Here is a 19810-nt window from a genome sequence, read left to right on the forward strand (position 1 = left end):
AGACCTGCCACAGAAGCCTGGGGACTCTTGTGTGGCGGTGCGGCTACTTTGTGGTTATCCAGGTCTCGTTAGTCTCCCTCTCCACTGGGTTGTCAGCCCTTCCACAAAGGAAGCAGGGGAGGAATGGAGCTTATTTCTGTTTATTTTTATTTAAAGTTTATTTGTTTACTTTGAGAGAGAGAGAGAGTGCACGGGGTTGGGGGGGGGGAGGAGAGAGAGAGAAAGAGAGAGAGAGAGGGAGGGAATCCCAAGCAAGCTCCGCACTGTTAGTGCAGAGCTCAGTGCGGGGCTCCAACTCACGAACTGTGAGATCACGACCTCAGCTGAAATCAAGAGTCCGATGCTTAGCCAAATGAGCCACCCAGGCGCCCCGGGAATGGAGCTTATTTCTAAATTTTATATTAACTTGCATATTTACTGGGTTCCCAGTATTTACACTGTTTCCTAATTTTTGGTGTGAAACTAATTCCAATGGGGGAAAACACTGACTTGATGAAGGTTTGGAACTTTCCTTATGTCTGAGCAATTGAAGTAAGTCAAGAAGGCCCAGCCTTGACATTGACCATGAGTGATTGAGAATTTTGCCATTTGCCATTTTGATTAACCATTTTTTTTTTTTTCTGATCCTTGGATGGAATGTGTTCTCTCTACAGTTCATGTGAGCTGATCATTTTGGCTGGAACACTAGGAACACATTTCCTAGTGTTTATGGGAATCATTAAAAAAATAATTCCAGAAATTAGGGTATCCGCTATTTGTGGGTTTGCTTATCACGTGGCTCTGATGCCTAAAAAGCAGCCAGAAGGAAAAGAAAGTACCATACCATGATGAGGCTGCCTAAATACCTTGTGGCTTTAGACTTTGCCCTAGGTAGGAATTCTTCTATTTTTGATCACAGTTGCCAAGTGATCTCAGCTTCATCCACGTACAGGTAATAGGGCATCAATACACATACAGATTCTCTCAAGCCAATGCCCTCCCAACACTGTCCCCCTCCTCCCACACTTAAAAATACCGGCCAGACCAAAAGTGGAATATTCTTTTGGCAACAGCATTTAGTAAGCCAGATGGATTTCATTTGGCAACTAAAGGGTGTAAATACGTGTTTAGCTTCAGAGGTTCCCCCAGACAATGGTTACAGTATGTTGGCTCTGGTGAGCTAAAGGATTTCAGTGTTGGGCATTTAAAAATTCTGTGTTTAAGCAGCAATAAAGTTATGTCAGGCAGACAAAAGCCATCAAACCCTCAGCTAAGTCCTCAACTCCCTTTCTCATACTGCTGGAGGTAAGCATTTAAGGCACATTCTGAGTGAAAGATGCAGTGTTTACAACTTCATGTTTAATTTCCTGGCTGTTTATCAGCTAAAGCAACTCTTGTAAGCTAAATTTCGCTTCTAGTCTTTCACAGTAGCTGATAAGTCAGAGGGGAGGAAGAAGCACCCGGCAGCTCAGAGCCATGAATTGTGGCTCTCTCACCTCTAAATTTCATCCGAGCAGCACACTCCGAGAATGAGCTGTCCGTGCTATGGATCTCTGAAGTCACTGAAAAACATGCCATCTAACCAGAACTGTCTGCATGTGAAGGATTTCCCTGGAAAATCACTCTTCTCTCACAGCGACGGAGACAAAAGAGGGCATGATGAAAGAGCAGTACTAGCTTGTGTGCGCCTGGCTGCTTACACCGGGTGCAGTTCGCTTTTCTTTCTCTTTTCTCTTCTGCTCTGTTCTCTTCTTTTTTGAGCTGACATCAACTTGTATAGAGGAACATTCAGCAGATTCCAACCGGTGACAGTTTGCTGCCGACTGGCCACAGGAAGAATAATCATCATTTACTGTGCAGTTTTCACTGGTCAGTGGCTCTTGTGCCAGACTCCCGTCTTGGCTGTCTTCCTCTATCAATCAGGTGAAGCCCGGGGCAGGGCTGGGTATCTTGAAACTCAGAAGGGCTTTCCCTGCAATGGCTGAAGCTTAGCAATTTAGAACCCCAGAGAGAACAATGACAGAGCTATTTGCTATTATTTGTCATGGGATGTGGAAACAGTTGTATTCCGTTAACTTAATGCCAGTTACCACTGGGCTAACAGCGGCATATTGTTATATTTACCACTGCCTGCAGCCTGTCTGCATTTACGTTGCTTGTACTTAGTTTGATGTAGATCCTTCCTTCTTTTCTTTTTTCTTCTATCCTCCTGCCACATCAGATGTTTGGAAAAGTAAGATAGGGGACACATCCAAAACAGGCAATCTGAAGTCCACCTCGACACCTCTGCAAAACTCCCAGATTCTGACCTTCAGAACCCTTGCAGTTCTGTGCCCGGGCCTCACCTACACACGCTGCCCGTCATTCGCACTGTGGCAGGATGGAGATGTTTGTGTAAAGGAGACTCAAGTTTGCTAGACCCAAGAAGGAAACCACCAGACTAATTTTACCTTCACTTAAACCAGATTGAAACCAAGACTGAAGAATGAAAAACTTTGCCATTAACCATCGATTCACCTCAGTGCAATATTATGTTACGACCAGAATCGTTGTGGAATTTGAATGATTTTGATGGGATAGTTAATTGAGGGGCTTAAATTAAATTGAATATTTTATTTAGTGAACAGTTTATGGCCGCATTTCTGTTTTCATTAAAATATATGAAGCATCATGACAACTCATGTTAAACCTGCAACAAATTATTAATTACATTTGGGATTTCAGTAACAAATTTTGTGACACAGCAGCCTCATGAAATTCATGAAGTATTAAGAATCAGAAAGAATACCTCAAAGTTGTTTCTATTCTTGGCATTTATACTTAAAAATTTTTTTTTGCTTAACTTTTAAATCCAGTCGCTAAAAATAAAAACTGTTCCCTGAAAAATCAGACTACCTAGTCATAAATTTATTTATTTGTTCTTTAAAGGGGAAGGACAGTAAGGAAAAAAAAGAAACCTCATGGCTGAAATCAGAAATCACAAGGCGAATTCATCATTTGTCCAAATGATACTCAGCTGCTAAGAGAAGTCATACTTTTAGAGGGCTCTTGAAGAGGGAGCAAATCAGGATGTTTCCAGGACATGATTGCGGGAGAGTCGGACACAGGCTAGTCCCCAAAGTCGCTTAATTGTCCATGTACCCTAAGCCCATGACTTCAATTCTCAGCAGCTTCATCCTTCATGGCACCAAACCTTCATGTTAGGGATGCAAAGACACACTTATAAGAATCGTGGGTTTGTCCTTACTCAAAATTTGGGGGACTGGCTGAAAAACAAAACAAAACAAAACAAGGAGACCTTATCCCTAAGTGAAAGGGGTTCCGTGTCAACTGTCAATTAAATCAACATATAAAATATGTAAAAGAGATATAGCACAGCAGGGTATCAACGTCAAATGTCTGAAACAAGATTAAATTGTAAAGAGAACCAAATGGCTTTTACTTCCTTAAAGAAAAGACCACGAGTGCAACAATTATCTCCTTGTGTAGAGGGATTTATGTATCTTTTGCCATGGTTGGTTTAGCAGTAAATTATGGAGAATGGGGGACCGGAAGGTGCCATGGCACAAGGGTGCCATGTCAAGTCGGGGGAAATGAATAAGTCACGGAATGGGTCTGAGTGGGAAACCCTGTGGCAGTGCTGATGCCCCTCCGGGGCTGCCCACGCAGAGCAGGGTGCCAGCTTCGCGATGGCACTCATCAGAGAGTCCTCTGATGGAGCGTTTCTTGGTTTCCATCTTGCGTTTCTGTCATGTGGAGGAGTTGGGGTAAAAGCCAAATCCTTTCCTATGATTCAGTTTTGCCATTTTTAAAAGACACCATCAGACTTGGTGACAAGGGTAGTTAAAAGAACATACTTCAGTTTTCCAATATATATTTTTTTAAAGAGAGGATTGGGTGACGAGGCAAATGAAGTTTGCTTTTCCTTGGATAGAGACCCTTCCTCCCACCCTTATCCCCTTTTGACTGTTGCAAAATAGCTTAGTCCAAGGAGAGGGGAGAAGACAAATGAGTAAAATAATGCCAGAATCAGCTGTTGCCAGGAAAAACACGCTCTGCTTCAGTTAATTTGTTCTGTTAATGTCAAAGGCTGTGATTCCCAATTAACTAATTTTAAGAAGCTGTGACTGAAAATAGCTACATCAGCCCCAACGTTAGTATTTGATGAAGACTGGGATCTTCAAGTAAGAGAATAGGGCCCCTAAAGAGGTGGTGATGTCTGCTTAAGATCATCTTGCTAAACAAGAACACAACTGACTGGGATTTTCAAACTGGGCTTTAGCCCCTTCAGAGGAGTTGAGTGGGGCGAGAGGGGAGGGGCACGTCAGATATTCTGGCGGTAGAAAATGTTCCACAAATCAGATTTGTGTACACTGAACTTACTAATGACAGAAGCATCCCTACTGGTGAGTCTCTTTGGGACAGAGATGCCCCCCAGCTCAGGTGGAAGTAATTAAAACAGGCATGTAGCTCGCAGTATTTCCAGCTTCCTCACCGAAAGCCTCCACGCACATAAACCAGAACAGCTTGAGCAGCTGAGAAAAGTGGGGCCAAAAATGACTCCACCCGCCTCTCTCCTTCCTCTTCCTTTACATTGGAATGGAAATATATAATAATTAAAAAAAAAAAAAAAAGCAGAACGCTCATGGTTTCTGTCCAACTGCAAGTGCTTTCATTACCTTTGAATAGGGTTAAAAGTATATATGCTCTTAAAAGTCAAAATCATAACTTGCTAATGAAGTTGCAAATTATCCAGAAGAAAGCTACGTGCAGGCACATGCCGAATGGCGGAATATTTTGCCTCTAAAAGTTCAGTTACTGCCTCTGTAATATTAATGCCCAACAGGGAGCCGGCGGGACATGGTTTGTACTGTCTTGTCACGTTATGAGTTTCTGGTTTCAGATAAAGGACGAGAAAGGGCCCTTAAGAAAGTAAAGAGCTAGGGAAAAAAAAAATCAAACTTCCTTCTCGGAAAGCTAAGGGTTGTTTTCCTGGAGATGATGGATAATGGCATTTTATTTTATTTTTTTTAAGTTCTTAATAGAGAAAATGGAGGCAACTCATAGAGGAAAATCAGAATATATAAATAAACAGAACAAGGTGAAGTTTCAACAAGAGCTTCCTCAACTTTTTTCTTTCTTTTTCCATCTTTGTCGTCTCTTTTTCTCTTTCTTTCCTTTTTTTTTTTTTTGAAATCTTAAACCCCATTTCTGGCTTGCATTTGGTAGGATTCCTGCTCTGGCTTTTATTAAAAACAGACTTTATGTGGTCAGAATTCTTCATCTAAAGCTAAACTTTAATAGGCATAAGGATCCTGACAGAGTCTTTCTTGCTCCCTCTCAGGTGACCCCCCCCACCCCCCCCAGAGGGGTTTCCCTCCCGTTGTGCTGAACTGGCGCTGAAACTTGAAGGCTCAGCACAAAAACCAACTTTCCTCTTTTACTCTGAACTCTCATTTCTGTTTTACATTTGAGACTCTTTTCAAGGCCAGGGCAAGTTAGATCTGGCTCCAAGCTGAGAATATTCTAGAAATTTTGAATAACATAACTGCTGTCCTATAAACTCCCCAACACAGATGCATTAAAGCTGGTGACTCCCCTTCTCTAGCGCAAGCTACCCGTTCCTGCCTGCTACCTTGTGCGCAGGAGCTTGGGACTACCAAGGGCGACTCCATCCCACTTAACAGACCGATTCAGCATTCAACAGAATCTCTGAAGGGTATTGGCAAGCCAGCTTATCTGAAACAAAGAGGTAAAAAAGCCAAGCAAGCAAACAGAGACATGCATGTTCGCTCCTGAGGAAAGGCACCGCCAGGTTGCTCTGGTTCCTTCTTATAGCAAAACAGACAAAATAGCCGACTCTTTATGGGACTCCTGCCTTCCCACTCTCAACGCCCTTGCCCAGTGGCGTCCATACCTTCCTGGCACAATGGCACACACTTTCCCAGTCCATCTGAAGTTTCCTAAAACAGTAATTTAATCTGACTTGCAGTGAGACTCAACAATGATCTTTTTAATCTATTTTTTACATGGAAGGGAAAAATCTCTGAAATACCGTAGTGCAGTGGTTCTCAAGGAGAGGGGGATTTTACACCCCACTCCCCACCTCCCCAAACACGCTGGCAACGTTGCCATTTTTATAGTTGCAACTGGGGGGGAGGGGAGGAGTGCGACTCACATCCACTGGGTAGAGGCTCCGATACTGCAAAACATACTGAAGTACGTGGGACAGCCCCCCACAAGGAAAATGCCAGCAGTGCCGAGGTTGAGAAACCCTGGTATTGTGGTCAGGAGACTGGGCTCTGGAGTCAGACTGCTTGGGATTAAAGCCCAGCTCCATTCGGGTCTGGTTGAGCAGCCTTGGGCAAGTTGTTCAGAACTCTGCGCCTCATCTGTAAAGCAGATAATAACCTATCCTTTTGGGTTGCTGTGCGCAGTAAACAAAAATGTACCTGCAAAGCACTTAGGACAGTGCCTAGCATACAGTGAGAACACAATAAATATTAGCTATCACTTTTACTATTATTACTAGAAATTTAGCTGTGTCACAAATGAGTTCTAAACTGAACCTATTTTTAAGAAAAAAAATAGGTTTGAGAGTACATATATCCTTTCTGATTGGGACCAAAGTGATGATAACCCTAACAACCACAGTGCCTTGCAGTTTATCAGGCTCTTTCAAACACCTCATTTCATATGACGTGGGCAACGACCTTGGTGAAATCGTTCCTCTTTCATAGATGGGGAACCCCTAGCTCAGAGTTTAATGAGTTGTGCGAGGTCCGTGACAGACAAGGTTTTCTGATTTCACATCCTCTGCCATTCCTGCTACACCACCCTTTGTTTACATGTTTAAGGTGCCCCTTCTCTTCATTTCACCCAAAAGTATGAAGATCAGAATGAATGTAAGGCCCGCAATCAGAGGGTGAGGTGACTCAGGCTTCGTGGGTCGGAGGAAGTCACTTCTGTTTTATGGTACATGCATCGTAAGGTTTTCCTTCATTAAGCATACAAATATTTTAATCCTCTGAATTGAATTTAAAAAAATTAAATTTCTGTATGGGCTAATGTTCTTTCCTTTGAAAATTTCTGATATTGAGGAAAAAACCTCCTAATTCCTTCTATTTTTAAAATCTCTAATTGTACACATTGTACATATTTGACTGTAAACGCACAAAAGTGAGAATATAGCTTCAACTCTATACGTCTCAAGTTTCGTTTACTTATTCAGTATTTTGTTTCACAAGCCTGAAAAATCTGCTTACACATGCCAAGGTGTATTATTCAAATGTACAAAATTCCATCTCATGTATGGTTAGTGACTGCACACAGCAATCATCATGTGCGTGTTAAAATTTCTATGCGTAGTTTAAAAAAAAAAGTTGCAAACTAATCAGCCCAGTTTTTACTCAGGCTACATTAAAGTTAATAATATTGGGCTTAAGAGTTATAGGTCAGAGGGCAGATGGATAATATTCCTTGAAGTTAGTGGTTTTCTAGAACTCCTTTGGTAATAGAGAAGGCAAGGCCTTAGCTCCTGATACTCTCCAGACCTATGGCGCACACAGCTTGCAATAACCCCACCACAGCTCTTTCTTGACTTTCAAAGTGCTCTCTCAGATTCTACGAACAGCTGCCCAAATGTCATTCATTTGGACCCAGTTTTCTGTAGTCTCATTAAGTGTGTGCCAGTTGGTAAAGGAGAGGTTTGGACCACATATTGGTTTTTAAATGGTGTCACAGGCTCCACCCTTTGCCCACGATACCCTTCCCGGGTGAAAATCGCAAATGTGTAGGATAATATCTTTGCAATTTTCTTTTCCAAATAAACTCTGTCATGCTATAAGAAGAGAACCGAAGAGCACACACCGGCTCGTCCTGCGCGCAGAGCACTCACCTGGGGACACTGGGCGGGGCCCTGGTGGGCCGGGAGGGCACTTGCGGGGGCGCTCCGGACCAGTCGCTGCTGCTGCTGGGGAAGGGGGGCAGCGGGCCGGGCCGGAAGGGCACGGGGGGCGCCCCCGAGTGGGGTCCGGGAGAGGGAATGGCCGGCGCGGGCCCTCTGCCGGATGCGGGCCGCGTGAGGGGACCGCTCAGGGTCAGCCGCCTCTGGGTGGTGGGGCTCGGAGGGGGTGACCTGGGGAGAGACAGAGCGGTTTCTGTCTGAATTCATCTTTAAGAGAGTATTTTATAGCTTCCTGGTTGCTTTGTAAAAACTACACTTTGACTGCTTGCTGGCTTGGTGGGAGGACTATGCCGCTCTTGAGCTTAGGGTCCTGGGTCGGATCCCCATGCTGGGTGTCGAGATTACTTTAAAAAAAACTTAAAAAAAGAAAAGGTATACAAGGAGTCAGTGGTGGAGAGGAGGTTCCCTCCTCCCAACCGTGCACTCTGTGGAGACAACCAGTAGCTGTTTCTTGTGTATCCTTTTCAAATGCCTTCTATAATACAACACAACAAAATACAGTGCCATATAATGCAATGTTCTCTCTCTAAATTCCTTTTTTGTACATATTAGAACACAACATTCTACAACTTACTTTTTTTTTTTTAAAGCTTCACGTTAATTTGACTATCTTTTCATTTCAGTATAGAACTTATTCTTTTTAATGACCACATAACATTCCACCGTAGGGATGTTTTGTGCTTGTTTTTGAAGGGGGTTGAGAAAATCTGACCTCCTCTCTCACTCCTGGACTTACATTATCCTTTTTCTTCAGGTTCATATTGGAAGCAAACTCAGAAGATGGTACCGGATGAGCTTGGCAGGCCTCCGGTGACATGGGGCCATTTTCCTACCTGCGGGAGTGCTGTATCCAGGAGTCATCCACAGGAGGCGGTGCAGGAGTGAAAGTGGTGGCGGTGTTGATGTCACCAATGATCACCAGGGCCTCTTTAAGGGCTTGGTACATTCGAAGCATCTCATCCCGGCGCTGCGCCTGTTCAGCAGATTCCTCCATCAGAGTGTTCTGGTCCTCCGAAGAATATAACTGTGCTAGGAGCTCCGAATTGATGAAATCTTTAACCTGTCAGGTCACCACAGAAGAATAAAAATGGGAACACACGTGCGGCCAGATGGCATAAACTGGCTCAGAGGCTGTGGACAAAGTCTACAACAGCCCACTCTGGGAAAAGGTGCATGATGCGTGAGGTATGCAAGAGGTACAGTGTGTATGCATCTATTTACTCCTAGTTTCCTCCTGCCCTCCCAGTTCTCAGCACCAGTGCAGGAACAGTTTTTCCCTCTGTCTCATGGCTGTGGACTAAAGGAAAACCTACATTAGTTGAAAAGAGGGCTAAACCCTGCCATCGCCAGAGCAGGGCCTGTTGGCTACGTAAGCATTTCCACTATGTTGTCTGAGGCTGCTTGGCTTAGAGACGAGGCAGGTACCAGGAGGGAAGAAGCAGTGTTTTCAACAGAAAACACTGATGTAAGAAACCTATATAATAACACAAGCCATCCACTCCTTGGTATTCCTAGCTCTTACCAAAATCACTGAAACACTAGCAAGATCCCAGGATGCAATGTCATCTCAAAAGTGGAATTAGTACCAATAAGTGAATTTTTATTAAACACAGAACCTTATATAATTATGCAAGTTGATTCACCAAAAAAAAGTGAGAGTCTCTGCTTTCTAGAAGTTTCCAATAGAAGCTACTTAACAGTAATGAGAACTGGCATGAGTTTCCATAGTTAGCAGATACATGAAAAAAGACTTAAGTACCAACAATACGTATGAGTCTTAGGGGAGTGGCATTTTGTAGCAGAACGAGAATGGAGAGGATGCATATACTGCACAACACTGAGGGAGAGAGCACTGGCCACCATATTTCTTCAAGTCTAAGATACCAGTAATTTGAAGACACCATAATTTTCTGGGCCACAAAGAGAACACACCATCAAGTAAACTATGACAGAATGCCAAGATGCCCTTGAGTGTGACATGCATCTTCGGCGTCAGAAATATTAAATGTGGAGTAAGTGAATGTGAGGACCAGTGGAATATGGTGTGTCCCAAGTGCCTTGAGAAGTCTTCTGATTTAATTCTCACCACACACTTAGGAAATGTATTATGATCCCAATTTTTTTAATGTTTATTTATTTTTGAGACAGAGAGAGACAGAGAGAGAGCGAGCGCATGAGCAGGGAGGGCAGAGAGAGGGAGAGAGAGAATCCCAAGCAGGCTCCACACCTGTCAGCACAGAGCCCGATATAGGGATCGACCTCACCAACTGTGAGATCATGACCCGAGCTGAAATCAAGAGCTGGACGCTCAACTGACTGAGCCACCCAGGGGCCCCTATGATCCCAATTTTACAGATAAAGCAATTGAAGTTCAGAGTTTAACTATGTTGCCCAAAATCACATAACATTAGGTTGAATCCCAAATCTTCTGACTCAAGGTCTGGTGCTCTTTCCATTACCCTCTTCCCTACTTTGAGTGCTTAGAAAAGACAATTTGTGGGGTGCCTGGGTGGCACAGTCGGTTGGGCATCTGACTTCGGCTCAGGTTGTGATTTCACAGTTCATGAGTTTGGGCCCTGCGTCGGGCTCTGTGCTGACAGCTCAGAGCCTGGAGCCTGCTTCGGATTCTGTGTCCCCCCTCTCTCTGTGTCCCGCCCCCACTCACACTCTGTCTCTCTCTCTCTCAAAAATAAAGATTAAAAAAATAAAAAAAAAAGAAAAAACAATTTATGTTTAAGCATCATTATTTTAGAGCGGCAAGGAAGTATGCTAATTGACTTAAGCCTAGAAAAATAAACCAACCGGATTTTTCAGTTTCTCTGTTAAATGAAACTAACACTTATCTAGAGTCACTGGGTCTTTCTAAGAAAGAGCAAAGGCCAGTATATTTAATTGTTACAAATTCAGGCAGACAACGGAATAGCTGTCAGATGCTCAAAATTCCTGGGTGGTGGTTAAATACATAACCAAGAGATAAGAGTCTAAAACACATAGCTTTATTATTTTTTAAAGGTATCAAACTATGTAAATAGTTTAGAAAATTCAGGTAAATCACAGCTTCACTGTGGTGAAATAAAAAGTGTTCTTTGCACATATTTTGTAAACCAAGAGTAACTCAAATATGGAAGTAATCTAGTAGACAGGATGTATTTGGACAACTGTCTAGTAGGGTAGGTTTATGTGTGATAGTTGTGGAAGGTAAATGTGGCCAGGTCACCTAGGGCCAGATGTGAAAGCCTTGAATGCCAAGGAAAACTATTTGAACCTTATCCACTTGGTAATGGGAAGCCACGGAAGACTTGTAAGCAAGTAAGTGAAATGATAAAAGAGAGATTAGGGAAATTAGTCTGTGATTGGAAAAGAATTTGTAAGGGTGGTAACAGCGATAAAGAAATCTGTTATAAGACTAATAGATCATTTATGAGATGGTGAGGGTTTAATCTAGCAAGATTGCAGTGGAATAGAAAAGATGGGCACAGCTAAATTACATTATGAAGGAAAAGCCAACTCGACTTGGTGCTGTTTTGATGTGACAGGGCAAGAACGAAAGGAACAAGGACACCTCAACCACTGAGGTTTGGGTGAGTCGAAGAGCAGAAAATCAAAAGTCAGGAAGGAAAGTTAGACTTCGAGGAAAGACAGTAAAGTTAGCTTCGGGAATATTTCATTCCCCCTTTTTTGGAGAATTATTCACTTTTCAGCACACTTGCAGGAGTCCCAAGGAGTACCCAAGGAGTCAGGGACATTCACACAAATCTTCCACGGCTGGGTGTGTGTGTGCACTCAGATACATGGCGCAGCTCAGAACTCAAAACCAGACAATTTTCCTGGCATTGAACAGCAGTCAGGTTCAGCTAGTCTGAAGCTTTACCTCTAACTGGAGCATCACTTAGAATCTATTAAACGTAATTTAAAAGAAGGTCCTTCCAAGAATAGATTTAAAGCAGGTCTGAAGTAAGAAGCGGCTGTCAAACAAACCACGAAATAAAATAATAAGGGCTTGTTTCAGCATTCTGATAAAAGATCTGCCTTGAATCAACTCTTCCACATCAAATGTTACACACCAAAACTTGCCTACTATCCCAAAGATTTGGCAAAAGCTCTGAATTCATAGGAGTATGATTAGCATGGGAGAAAGCGGTGGTGCAGCACAGTGGTCAAGAGCTCAGCCTCTGGGAGCAAACAGCTCTGAATCCGAGTCCCAGCTCCCACGCTTCCCGTTCTTGGGCAAATAGCAACCTCTGTCAGTCTCAGGTTCCTGATCTGCAGAATGAGGGCAGCGGTTGTAGCTGCGTCAAGGGCTGTCCTGAGGATCATAAACTGCCTCGCACAATGCCTCGCATTTCGTTAGTGCTCAGCACACCAAAGCTATTCTTGCTAAAGCACATAGGCCAGACTGGCGTTAGGTAAGCAGACGCGCAAGAACAAAAGAGCAAGCTATCGCAATAGTGCAGGCATCAAGTGACATACGGAGTTCAATACAGAGCGTATGCAGGTTAACATTTTATTTTGCACTGAAACAAAACTTTAGCCTCTGCTCATGTGCTAGCTTAGTGCGGTGATGCTACAACTGGAACAAAGGTAGGGGGGTACTTCCGGGAATTTCCAGACACTTCAGGGACTTTCTGAGCAGTCCGTGTGTCCCTGGTACAAATATGTAAATCAAGGATTCTTTCTGCATGACAATTGAGGTCAAGTAGATCCCTTTGAGATGATGGCATTTGGAATGTACCTCACAGAAGGTGACATAGACGAATTATACTTGGATGTAAGACTTGAAATAATATTTATGTTTTTAATTAATTATAGCACCTTATAACCTATACATCTTGGCACAGTCCACAAAAAAATCCTCATACACAAAACCTCACTGCAGTTCAGACTCCACATGCTAGATAAACAGGCATGACTGTGCCATGTCGTTCTGCTCAGAGTAGAGGAATGTGAGGTCATTAAAAACCTTCCACATGTTTTCCCCTCTTTCTTACTTTAACCCCTCTCTATCAACCTGTGATAGGTTTGCATCTTAGACCTTTTTTTGTCTTCATAACTAAGACCATTTTAAGACCTTCACAAATGGAAGGGACATTCCCAGAATTGTCACACAATTCTGTTACTAAGAAGACCGTTTCCTTAAGGTCTCTCTGTCTCTAGACGGGAGGGCTGCAGTCTGTGACTGCTCGCGGTCACACGGGTAAGTATGTAAAAAACGTAACTGAGAAGTGTAAACGTGCTTACTTTGGGATAAGGGCTTGGTGACAAGCTTGTGATTTTTTGAGCTCTCACAGTTCTTTCACGTCTGCTTTAGCTTCCTTTCCATTTCTCAGGGATTTAGTTCTGCTAGAGACCAATGACGTTTCCCTTCTTTAAAAAGCAACATCCTTTGACTCACAAACATAACGTCAAGCAGAAGAAGTTAGACACCAACAAGCACGCACTATATATGATTCCATAGTTCGAGAACAGGCAGCACCCTATGCTGTAAAAAATCAGGAGAGTTACCCTTGGGGGGGGGGGGGGATGTAATGGAGGTGGGGGGGAGGGGAAACACGAGGGGGGCTTCTGGACCGTGGTCCCGATCTGTTTCTTGAGCAGGATGCTGAGTTCTTGACCCGCGGAAACAAACTCAGTGTCCTGGTATTTAAGGTGTACTTTCACCTCAAATAATGAACATTTGAAATAACACTCTACTTCATACACACGAAAGTTACAGTGAGTTCTGAAACTAGGGCACGTGTTACTAATTTTCCAGCAAAGTGCCAATGGCCAAGGAGAGTGGATGTGGATCTCCGGGGGTCCAGGAGCAGCACACACTCCAAGTGTGAAACGCCTCTAGGCTTCATATTTGGTTCTTAAAAAGTTTCATAAAAACTTTATGTTCTATTTTGTATTATCTGGGTTTGCTTGAATTTCTAGTTAAGATGTAAAACATTGCTTCTCATATTCAAACAACCCCTAATGAAATCTTAGAGTAAATGAACCTTCTGGGAAGATACACCAGGTATGTGCTGTGGGGATAGGAGTCCCCTAGTTTGAGAAGGTTGAGCTGTATTTAGTTTTCCTAACCTCGCCATATGCATTAACGGACGTTAAAAGGGACAGACCCTCAGACTGCAAATGGGAGGATCTGGATTTTCATCTTGACCCTGCCAGCCCCAGCTGTGTGACCCTGGGAAAGTCACTTAACCTCTCGGAGGCTCAGTTTCTTCATTTATAATCTGGGCAAAATAATGGGTACCCAGTGGGTGGCTGTCCTATGGGTCCCAACACAGAATTGTGGACCACTTTGCCAGTCACACTTTTACAATCAAGCTGGATCCCCTTTCTTGATTTTCTGATGGCGAATCTTCCGGTGGAGTGAGCAGCGGAGGAGAGGCCATCAAACTGTGCTTGCCATGGGGTGTTAATGTGTGTCCTGAACAAAAGTCTGCTGCTTCAACTGTAGCCTGACCAGAAGGACCGGCTGTCATAAACGTGCTATTTCTTTGTGCCGCTGTTACCTAGTATGCTTAAGCAATGAAACAGCTGCTGCCCTTCAATAGACAAAGGCTTACAGTATGTCTGAGGCAAGGCATTTATTGCTGGCTTTAAACTTCTTAAATAATTCCATATGGAGACTTGAGTGGCAGAACACTTAATGTAAACTTTCAAAGGAAACTGCCCACCAAATTCTGAACTTTATAAAAGTTGGCTGAAACATATTCTTTTTCAGAAGGCAGAGCAGCCATTCGCATTTCAAAGAGGAAAGGCCACAGCACCACCTTCCATGGTGACTGTCCACAGGCAGAGGACCCCGTTTCAGGCATTTATCGGTTCTGGAGCGTCTACCCAAAGCCATTTCCAGAAACAGCAGGGTTAAGTGAATGGAATTTAGAATGAGCAGTCAAGGTATTTGTTTTCTAGCTGTGATTCTATGATTAATTCTCTACCTTGAAGACCTCTGCACCTTAAAGTGAATAAAAAATCAACACATGTGCATGACACGGGGCTGGGCGTCCACCATGTTTCTCTTCCCTGTACTCAATAGAACACTTCCAGAATGAACAAAAAGGGCTCAGACATTCTGCACAAAAAGATGCTATGAGAATATGGCACTTAAAAAGAGCCATTTTTTTACATTTTTACATAGATAATGATCAAATATATAAAAAACTATATATTCTTATATACACAGTAAAAACACAGATAAAATAATACTCAAGGAAAAGTGGTCATCTGAGATACGTAAAACTATTTTCTGACAGCTACAAAAAGTTAAATTTCAAAGAAAGATAACCATAATTTCGTAAGAATCTGGCATTACATGATGTTTCCGTTTTCTCCACATTCCTATTAACCTCCATGTCAAGGTCTGACCGTGCCGATCAGGTCAGAATTGAAGTCTTCATTCTCATCATTCTGCAAGGTCTCTCTCAAGACAGTTCCAAGAGCTCTGCCTCCATGGATTATGCCCTGGAGGTGGGGGTTTAGCCATTTCATTAAAGCCAACAAGCACACCGGTGAGGGGTGAGGGCAATTACTCCCACGTTTCTTTGTGTATGTGTGTGTGTGCTTCTTGAGAAGGTGAAAGTAGGATGGATTTGTGAGAGAGTCATTTTTTTTTTTTTCCTCCTTTTAACTAATTAGTGTCAGGCTACTCCTTACAGCTCTAGACAGGAAGTGCTATTTCCTGTGCTGATGATTTAATATAGCGCAGAGCAACCTAGTGTTTGAACTGATGGCAGCACTAATGACTTACGATAAAATTGTGAAAAGATAAATGATACTTAATCAGGAAAATGTTTAAATAAGCAAGTGCCTGGATACACCACGGCAAAACAACCTGAACTCATTTAAGCAAAGTTAAGAGGGTAATTTTAAAAATACACAGACTATTTGTTTAGTACTTTATATTTTTCAAAATGGCATATAGTTGCATTTATTATGTTCTCTGACAATACAGTGAGGCAGCTCCTTGTTCTTACCGTAATTTTAGAAGTGACTGACTTCAGAGGGCCCAAATAATTTGCTTCAGGTCACACAGTAGGCTGCTGACTAAGCTTAAGAATACAATTCATAGTTTGCAAATTTCCAATATATTGCTTACCTACTGCTGATACTTCCAAGTATCCTACTAACCTTGGTTGAATATGCAAAAATGTGTCTGGGAATGGAGTTAGGTAAAAACCATGGGTGCTTAGGGTTTCTTCAAGAAGGGTTTCCTTCAAGGGGTTTCTTCAAGGAAACCTTTATTCAAGGAATGAATAGACCATGAACAACAACAGAAGGTCATATTTACAAACACAATTTTGAAATAAATCCTGAAATATGGATAAAGGCTTTTTATAGTTCTTATATAGGCAGCCAGCCACACTGCTTTCTTACAAGTATATTTTTCATCGTATTTCCATATATATTATCTTCTGGAATAAATCCCTAAGCCGGGTACTTTTTCTATGATTAGTGTTTTACATATGGAGGACCTAGATGCAAAGAAGTTAACTGATTTGTCTTTAGGTCAACAGAGTTTGTGGCAGAGCCAGGCTTAGAATACAGGTTTCTCCTAAGTTCTAGCAAGGGGTTCTTTTTAGTACCTTTGCCAGCTAATTTTTATTTGTTACAAGCAAATGCTCATAATATATCATTGATTTAAATAAAAAGGTGCCCCTAGAAGATTGCTAGAACTAAAAATGCTGGTATCTCCTTTTCAAGAGTCAGAAAAGCCTGTTATAAGGCACCCCATTACAGCCTATCTTATCTAAAAGATAATTTCTCAAATAACTTGGGATATAACTTGTACTTTAATAAACTAGCTACCCAGAGAACCAAACTAGACCATAATTTAAGTATCATATCCTGACTACTATAAAAATAACCATGAAAAAGGAGAGATTCTACATGATACAGATCGATTGAGGGCTAGTGTAGCAGGCACTTTAAGATCTGTGGCAATATCATCATTACTTTAGAAAAGTTGACTGACTTTTAATCCAAGGGGATAGGGCAAAAAGCCATTTCCCAGGTTAAAATAGCATTCCATAGCTTTTAGAAGGTGAAAAAATAACCATGTTAATATATTTTATGTCTATGTGTGTAGAAAAAAATAAATATCTTTTGCCTTTAATCTCAAAATCTAGGAGCCGGGGCATCTGGTTTTATTGTTGCCTTTGCAATTAACTTACGCCCCGACTATAGCTACAGTATTCTTGCTCTGCTTTATTGTGAGCAAGTGCATACTTTTCAAGAGATAGGCAGTAGGAAATACCACAGCACTGTGGCTAGAAGTTTCATGTTTGCTTTCCTGAATCCTCTTTCTCTGGTTAGTCACTTAACCAATTGTAATAGAAAATGATGAACCTGGGTAATAGGTATTTCAACCATCCAGAAAACAGCATAAAGAAACTGATGAGACTATGAGCAGTTTCCATACTAAGATAGGTTAGAAGTTAAAATGAGACAGTTTATAGTCACTTACATTGTTGATCATAAGGTGCATTATTGTTTTTGGAATTAGATCTCGGATACATTTGTTGATGATAGACATGTAGGAGTCTACGAGGTTGCGAATGGTCTCCACTTGCCTCTCCAACTGTGGGTCCATGGAAAAGTTTTCTGCCTGGCCATTATCATCATTTTCAGTCTAACAGAAAGGAAAGAAAACATGGATTGTTTCACATTCGTTCAGAAGAAAAAAATACCATACATTATCAGATGATCAACTTCTGATGACTATATTTGGAGTTATATTACTAGATGGTAACATCTTTATCTTAAACATACCCATTAATTCCGAAAAAAGATCAGAACCAGGAAGTTATTATTCTACTTTCGGCGAGCCACAGCCTAGGAAAAGCAACTATTCTAGTTCTGAGTGAATACTGAGATGAATAACCAGATAAACAGTGCACCTAACAACATACCTCTAGAGAACAATCTAATCTTAAGCCATTTGCAAGCTGGCCAAAGAACTGAATCCAAGTGAATGATGCGGATGTAAACCTCTGGGAGCGGTCTCTTAGGGATTCAATAGATTAGAAATAACCTTGGTGTTGTTCTGGAACTCCTAGGTCTGTTCTGGGATGGATCAGCATTTGGATCGGCCCAGGTTTTAAAAGTAAATCTCCTAAGCCTGGCCCGGGGCCAAAGTAAGAGATATAGAGAATAATTCATTTTTCCATGCACTTGCTGGAATTTATTCTGTAAATTCATGCTTCTGTCATCACTACTAAAGGCTGGCTCCATTGTGGAAAACTTACAATTTTAACTTCCAACTTGTTATTCTTTGAATAAAACAGAACACATCTATACACAAAGAATTTACTTGTGCAACATGAGAGAAGCATCTGTTTTCTATACTATGGGACTTGAGTTAATTAATTTTGGCTTATCCACCAGAGGCTGGGCTGAAATGGCATCTTCATCATTAAGGGCTGACCTATTGGCTTGGCATTGAAATCAATTTAGAACAAATGGTCTCCATTTCAAGTCAGGTTGGAGCATCTAAGCCCCAGAACATGATACAAATACTGTTAGTGGTCTGGGTACTTTCTAACATTTGGAAAGATTTAATTACAAATGCAAAAAAAAGGGGGGGGATAATTTATTGCTTCCATTGTAGACACGAAGTACTTTTCTTTGGAAATGTACATACTTTGATCTGCCAGGTTTTCAATCATCCAATCAGTTCTAGGCAAAGCACTGTGCTAAATGGCTTAAATGGATGTATAAATGACAAACTTTACTTTTGAATCAATAAGCATGTGTGAAAGGCATATTTGTATACCACAAAGTCAACAATAACAAAGATAGAAATTGGTTCTAATCATTTATATAGGCTTCTCTGGCTCAGAAATATCCAGTACTTTTAAAAATTATTAAAATAATGTACTCAGTCTAAAACACAACAGTCATTTTTCCAGTCCTGAGAGTATGACCCCATGCTTCTGGGTGATAGTTTGAGGACATTTCTGAGGCATCTGACTCTACTACAACAAGGAAGAGGAAGTTTCAAAATGGACAGTTGTTTTAAATGGTTTTTGATCAATGAAAGAAAGAACTAAATCAAGTCTTATGTAGTTATTTTTATTATTAATTTGCGATATATAAGCACAATAGGATCTGGGATAAATAGGCAAAAAAAGGCCATAAAGTGATAGAGGGCTGATAGAGGGAAGGTTAGCCATGGCAGTGAAAAAACAGTCATGTTCCCAAACTTCTTTCTAGGGTATAAAAACCACTGCAAATGTGCTCCATGCTGAGCTCAAACTGTCAGAGTCAGTGGTAACTGCAATGTCATGTTAAGGATATTGTATGTGAAAGTGAAAACTGTAGGTTCAAATTCAAGCTCTGTTGTGTACAGGTTGTGTGGTCACACTTCAGTTACTTGATGTAATTAAAACCTGGCTTCTTCCCTGTCTTTAAAATGGGGACCCACATCCCTGGAAAACTTGTGGAAGCTAAATGAGATAACACATATGAGATGACCTAGCCAAGGGCCTCAACGAATGTCAGCTTCTTTCTTTCTTTTCTCAATATTCATGGAATAGAGTTAGAGAGCTGCTGGACTCTCAACATACATTATGAAAATTCAAGGTGAAAAATTTGAGCATAAAACATTTTCAATTCAAGCAATATAAAAATGGAAAATGTATTTTTTTTTTACACCTCCATGTGTTCTGCAAGCTAGTCCCCTTTGCCTGGAACCCTCCCTCCCACCTGTGAAGAACTTTCATCTTTCAGAGCCTTGCTCCATCATCACCTCTTCCGGACAAGCTCCTGATGGCCCCCAGACCCCCAACACTCCCCTGCTCTGTGCTTCCTCTGTGTCTTGTATTCACTTTTACTATTTAATATCCAGCCTAGTTTTATGCTCCTCCCCCTACTGGG

At 41.8% G+C, this 19810-nt stretch overlaps 1 protein-coding gene across 7 annotated transcripts in view; it reads right to left on the reverse strand.

Moving 5' to 3' along the window:
- DNM3 (dynamin 3) overlaps positions 1 to 19810 on the reverse strand; it is a 570520-nt gene that overhangs the window by 22032 nt on the left and 528678 nt on the right. For 6 of the 7 annotated variants that reach the window (XM_086693434.1, XM_086693431.1, XM_086693435.1 and 3 more), the window contains 3 exons: positions 17400 to 17564; positions 8779 to 9005; positions 7877 to 8116 (listed from right to left, as the gene is read on the reverse strand). In XM_086693434.1, the coding sequence (XP_086549560.1) occupies positions 7877 to 8116; positions 8779 to 9005; positions 17400 to 17564 (632 nt within the window). Of the gene's footprint in view, positions 1 to 2577; positions 3246 to 7876; positions 8117 to 8778; positions 9006 to 17399; positions 17565 to 19810 lie in introns of those variants that run through there. The other variant, XM_086693436.1, reaches the window with a different exon arrangement.

This window comes from Puma concolor, chromosome E4, assembly GCF_028749965.1.
Source record: "Puma concolor isolate L17-30 chromosome E4, mPumCon1.1.hap2, whole genome shotgun sequence".
Lineage (NCBI taxonomy): Eukaryota > Metazoa > Chordata > Mammalia > Carnivora > Felidae > Puma > Puma concolor.